This window comes from Spermophilus citellus (genome assembly GCF_964194105.1).
Source record: "Spermophilus citellus genome assembly, chromosome: 14".
In the NCBI taxonomy this organism is placed as follows: domain Eukaryota; kingdom Metazoa; phylum Chordata; class Mammalia; order Rodentia; family Sciuridae; genus Spermophilus; species Spermophilus citellus.
In genome coordinates, this window is record NC_138194.1 from 44,051,023 (window position 1) to 44,057,202 (window position 6,180).

Below are 6,180 nucleotides of genomic sequence, written 5' to 3' on the forward strand. Positions count from 1 at the left end.
GCATTCTTTTTTATGGGCAGAGAAATTTTTTATTTAAAACTTTTCAGCATTTGTTGGAGTGGTGGGGAGGCTGCCCATAAAAATCGCTTTGTAAACTGCAAGCCCTATTGTTGCTATCTGTGCCTCACACATGCCACCAGACTAAAGTGAAATTGAACTTGAAGCCCAGTGCAGATGAATACACACAAAATCAATTCAACATCTACAACCAAGAGAAACGCCTAAATGTTTCAAAATTACAGTGCCGAAAGCATTTCTTTTAAAATATTCATCTTAGGAAGAGTCTGTGGAAGGGGATTTTTTGTTCTCTTCGGTTGAGTCAGTATCACTAATAATGATGCTTTGGTCCTTCAAAAAGCCCCCTGCAGAGTATTTTTTCAATTTACTCTTTTTTTTTTTTTTTTTTTTTTTTTTTTTTTTTTTTTTTTTTTTTTTTGTTATTCACTGCTTTTTGCATTTAAGGCTTTTTTTTCCCAACACATTTTCTCTTAGGGCAGTATAATTGAATTGATGAAACCTTAAGCCTGTACTTACTTCTCCTTTCTCCCCACCCCACCTCCATCCAGATCCCAGCCTCCACTCTCATTTGTCCAACCTAAATCTCTAACGGAAAAAAAGTGAGGAGGACTCTGGGATGTTTTTCTGCCACTCTGAGCACAATGGTAGATATAGAAAGGGCTGCTTTAAGATGCCCAAGGCTCTCTTAGTTAACAACCTTTGTCCAGAAACTTGAATCAATTTACATTCATTGCTTGCAACTTACTAGAAATTGCCCTTTTCTTCTTTTATAAAAAATGATCCTTGGCATTAGACTTTTTATAGAAACAATGGGGCAGAAATCTTTGAGAAAAAATATTTTATTCTCCATAAATTTTAGGATTATAAAGTCATCACAAAAATGAATTTGCTGGCACACCACCAGCCTCTGTGTACATGTGAATTGGCAAACTGCACCTCCGAAATGGGAAGAAATCTGTACATTTGTCCCTGAAGTACGCTGAGAGAATATAATGATAAAAACAAATATTTTAAATATTATTTATTTCCTTATGAAAATTCACAATATTTCCTTTTTTATTTCAATGTCCATTCTTATTTATATTCATTATAAACATAGGTATTCTGGTTTTTTTCTGTGTGCTTTCCTAGGGCATTTCTTTTTTTGCAACTTCTGGAAACAGGACCCAGCCCTTTTTTGTTTTGTTTTGTTTTGCTTGGTTTTTTGAAATGGGGTCCTCCTCTGTTGCCCAAGCTGACCTCAACCTCATATTCTCCAGCCTGGGTTTCCCATGAAGCTTAGCTTACAGGGAGCAGCCCAAAGGAAACCCAAACCTGGCTTTGGACCTAGTCTTTAAGGCTAGTCTGAAATTGGTCCCCTTTACCTGTTTCCCTCTGTTTCGTGTAGTAGCCAGTTCACTGCCTATTAGAAGGTTTGCTTTTTAAATACAGGATGGTTTGTATGCCCCAGGCAATCCTCCTAGGTAGGGTTATCACTGTAGATGAGGAAACAGGCTGGAAGGGGTTAGCTAACTTGCACTTGGTCACTAACCCAGTGAGGTGGCAGAGCTGGGTTTTTCAAGCTAAGTTCTCCTTATCCAACACACTGAACTCCTCCACCCCCATAACTTGCTTCAGAAATGACCTTGACTAAGATCTGGCTTCCAGCAGACATTCCAAGCTCAAGAAGCCTGCTTCCGAGAACTGATGGAAGTGTATTTGACCATGCTGGGATCTCCTGACACTAGTTACTTCACATTCCCTTTTGCCAGAAAGACCCTGATACCACAGAGAGTCCAAGGTGACACCCATCCCCCAGCCAGGTATCTGGCACCTGAGGACTGAATCCCCAAACCTGGATCCCTGAGGCCCTGAGGGATAGGGGTATGAACAAAAGCTCAAGAAAAAATGGTGTCATCAGGCAGCTCTCCAGAGTTTGAGTTTGGTTTAGTTCAAAACAGGAAGTCATGCTCCCCACCTCTCTCTCACCTCCTAACTAAAGTCCAGCTGTGTTTTCTCTCTGTTCAAGAAAACTGCCTTTTATTTTATTAAAAAAACAAAAAAAAAAAAAAAAAAACAAAAAAAAAACAGGCAGAACCCCAAATTGGATGGTTCAGTAGTTTATCCTTCACACTTTAAAAAAATCTTCTACAAAAGTAATGTTGCTTTTGAAAATATCTCCATTTTTTAAATTGCTATTATGAATTTTCCAAGTTATTGCAGTGAAAATGGAACAAAATAACATGGAGAATGAGGTGGTGTGAGACCAAACATTTGGGGGAGGGGAAGGAGTTTTGCTGAAATACAAATTGGCTACTTAGATTGTATTCTTATTCTAATTCCCAATTAGACTTGAGACCTGGGCGACTCAGGTAGATGGGCATTTAGGGCATTCTTAAACTACTTGCAGTTGTATATGCTGGAGTGTGATTTAGGTGATTAAAGGCATTTGGTGTGTGTGTGTGTGTGAGAGAGTGTGTGTGTGTGTAAGAGAGAAGTGCACCTATATTAGCTTCCTGAATGTATGCCTCTCAAGATAGCTCTGGCCTCAAAAGACTCTCACGGGCTTTTTTAAAGTCCCCATTTCTTTCCTTCCAGGAATCATTACTTGAAAGAAAAATCAGAAATATACAAATTAATAATATTAAAACAGACATTTTAGAAATGTGACCAAAACTTGATTACCATCAACCATCCTGACAGTGACCCAGCACCCTGTCCAGAACTGAGACCAGCTCCTTTAAAGTTAACTTCCAGACCAAACCCTCTCAGGTAATGTGTAACAAAGACCATATTCTGACGCGCTTAGGGACACACAATTTTCACAATGTTTTTATTATTCATAAAAAAATAAATTTATTTACACCTGTTATTTATTGTGGTAGTGCAGCCTCATGGCAGCGGCGCAGTACCGCTAATCATGGTCACCATTGTCAATGGGTCCCAAACAGGTCCAGAAGCCCTCCTACGTGCAAGGAAGAACTTGGGCTGCGGGAAGAACTTGGGTACCAGAAGTGGTGATGGGGGAAGGGCGGCCAGAGGTTGGGGGTGGGGGTGAAGCCTGTCGGGGAAAGTCCAGCATAGTGAATGAGGGAACTTCGAGGAGCAGGGAGAAGGGAGCGGCCCAAAGGAAACCCAAACCAGGTTGGTACCACCAGGCTCCACATTAGACTGGGAGCCTGTGAGCAGAACATTAATTAGAAAGAGGAGGGGGCTTGGAAAGAAGACCCCAATCTGTGGGGAGTAAGAAGTCAGACCTCAGCAAGGAAGTTGAACAGCCCAGAAAGTGCCTGGCAAAATCTGCCTGAGCTGGTCTCCGAAATGCGTCTCCATCTCGAAGTGGCAAGTCGCACCTGTTCCGAGGGCGCTGCCTGGTGGGTTACAAAACTGGTCCAGCTATGCCACTCTCTTTTCTTTGCAATTTAAAAACATGCCTTGACGTGGATCCCACGCCTGGACTTTTAGGCGGATCAAGAGATCTCTCTAACCGTTGTCTAACCGTGAAAGGCCCAGATTGTGCAGAATTCTGCCATCACATATATGACAAATCCGGCTCAGCTCAGAAACTAGCCCCTAAGTGATTTGATGCTGGGCTCAGCGGTGGATGCGTCTTGAGAGCTAAGGCCTCAGACTGGATCTAGGTCCATGCTCGCCACAAGAAGGGAGGGTCTTTCTGATTACAAAACGTGGTCGCAGGACACCTGCCCTGTTCACAGTTCCAGGCAAGGGGAAAGGTCCAGGAGAATCCTATGGGACCTTGTACCCATTCTCTAGTGTCCTCTCACTCTCTCCCGTCTTTCCGCGGCTCCAAAACACTTGCGCTTAACAAATAATCCCATCAAGTGAGTTCCAGTCCTCTCTAAGCAGTGGTTCCACATAATCTGTTGGCTGCGGAAACTTCTTTCGTGTCAGAGTCAGGTCGTCCCGAGACCACGAATGGCCACGTCTGGAAAATTTTTAAAAAATAAAATAAAATTAGAAAAAGGCATCTGATATTGAGGACTAGCGGCAGTCTTAAACCGAAACTACTCTCCTAGGAGAACTACAGTTACCCCTGGCTTTCAGTAGTTGAGTTTTTATCAACGTTCTGGAAATTTGTGAGTCTTGTCCCTAAACTTGGATTTTAATCTTACTAGACACTGATTAGGAGAAGACATACAGTATCCATTCACGCTTCTTCCGGGTCTATGCCCACCCGATAATTCGGGAAAACGCGTATGAGTTTTGGGCTTTTGAGTTTTAATTCCTCATCTTTCTCTTTTTTCGCCCCCTACCCCAACCCCTCACTCCCATCTCCATCTCCAATTAGAAACTGAGGCTTCAATAGGCTTGGATGCGATCTTTCCAAAGCTTGGAGAGTTGGCAGATCAGAGAGGGACTTTCCAGACAATGCTGTCCGGGGAAACCCTGCTATTCCGCATCAATTTTAAAAAATCCAAAAGTTCTTTTATAGAAATCGGTCTTCCCTCCTTTTTAAACAAAAGTAGGGTTTGCCGATTGAAACCGGCCAGGACCTAAAGTGGAAAAAGTCGGGCGATTGAGATTTGCTATTCACTTTGCAATCAGCTAGTAAACTCTGTTGAAACTAAGATTTACCCCGGAAGTAGGATACTAGCTAATATTTGTCACTGGACGAAACACCATATAAACTGATCAGAATGATGCAAACACGGAAGACTGGATAATTCTCCAGAAAGATGACTGGCCTCTCCTCCCGTGATTTGGGAGAAACTAAACTGGCTTCCTCACCACCGATCCTGGAAACCTCCCTTTTGGGTCTGTCTAGGAGCTTAACCCAAGAGCCAGTCTGGACACCTCTGGGCTGTTTGCCCCAGGACTACGCGCGCGGCGTCCCTACCAGGTTCACCGGGTGCACGTAGCCGTTTTCATAGCGATCTTCCTGCAGCAACTGCCGCAGGTGTGCGATGTAACTGGAAGCGAGTCGCAGGGTGTCCAGTTTGGAGAGCTTGGTGTCTGGGGGTACCCAGGGCAGGCTAGTCTTCAGCCTGGAGAAGGCTTTGCTCAGCACACGCATCCGAGCGCGCTCTCGGGCGTTGGCTGCGTTCCGCTGCGACTGTTTGCACTCTGCGGCCGATCCCTTGGCCGGGAGTGGCTTTTTGCCACAGCCGCCTGCACTGCCACCTGTGCCGCCACTCCCAGCCACCCGGGGCCTCTTTCTCTTGCAGCCTCCTGAGTCGCTTGCTGAGCTCAGAGAGCACTGCTCCTCCTCGCAGTCGGGGTCCTCCTCCTCGGCAGACGAATTGTCACTGGGAGAGGCGTAACTGCGCTCGGCGCCACGGAGAGGCGGCCTTTTGGAGGCGGGGACCGGGTACCCCCGCTGTAGCCCCCGCAGCTCCATCTCTTCGGGGTCACTCACCGAGCCAGTGGACATAGCGTCTTCCCCCGCGCCCACGCGCGCTCGCCTTTCTCCGCCCTGGCCAGTATCACCGTCTCCGCCTGCAGCTCCCTGGCAGAGACCGGGGCCAGGGAAAGCTCGAAGGAGGACAGAAGACCTCGGCCCCGAGGCGCGGAGGCGTGTGAGTCAAGTGGGCGGTGAAAGTGAGCGCGCCCCGCCGCTGACCCCAGAGGATGAAGCCCAGAAATTGACGTCGGGATCCAGGGTCCGCACGCACAACCACTAGCTGTGCCTTTTGACGGGACTATTTATCTGTACTCCTCCGGACAAACCACCACCACCCCCACAAAGAAGAGGGGTTTGGAAAGGGGGGCAAGAGGTGGGGCAGGGGCGTGGAAGGGGTGGGGATCACTTTTCCTCGCACAGAGAAGTGGATGGTGGGGGTGGGGAAGGCAACGTCTCTACCAAGTCACAATTTGGGCCCGAGGCCCCACTGACCCTCAGGATGTCTGTGCGAAATAAGTGTTTTATGGAGAAACAAAGGGCGACCCCTTATTCCTACCCAACCCATCATCACACTCAACTGATCTATAGTATAAAGAAGATTGTCTGACACTTAGACCTCCCTCAGAGTCCGGATCTTGCCTGCTGCTTCTCTCCCAGTCTTTTCAGTAGAACTCAGTTTTTCAAGTTCATCACTCACCGCCTATCCAAGTCTCCTCCAACAAAAAGGCAAAACAAGCAAGTCACACCAACAATGTGCAACAGCCGCCTCTCATTCTCCTCCTCCTCTTTTCCTTCTATGTAGCTTTATGATTTATACAGCA

At 46.2% G+C, this 6,180-nt stretch overlaps 1 protein-coding gene across 1 annotated transcript; it reads right to left on the bottom strand.

The window, feature by feature from the left end:
• Positions 1 to 2,881: 2,881 nt before the first annotated feature.
• Positions 2,882 to 5,592, bottom strand: MSC (musculin). Its single transcript, XM_081266267.1, has 2 exons — positions 4,856 to 5,592; positions 2,882 to 3,943 (listed from the first exon to the last, which is right to left on the bottom strand). Exons 1-2 carry the CDS (start codon positions 5,387 to 5,389, stop codon positions 3,857 to 3,859), a joined length of 621 nt encoding a protein of 206 aa, XP_081122393.1. The 5' UTR covers positions 5,390 to 5,592; the 3' UTR covers positions 2,882 to 3,856.
• Positions 5,593 to 6,180: the final 588 nt, after the last annotated feature.

Excerpts from the sequence above, each read along its gene's own strand:
- MSC (XM_081266267.1), bottom strand. The coding sequence starts at position 5,389 with ATGTCCACTGGCTCGGTGAGTGACCCCGAAGAGATGGAGCTGCGGGGG. Across the intron at positions 3,944-4,855 it reads ACGTGCACCCGGTGAACCTG|ACGTGGCCATTCGTGGTCTC; the intron begins GTAGGGACGCCG and ends AAAATTTTCCAG.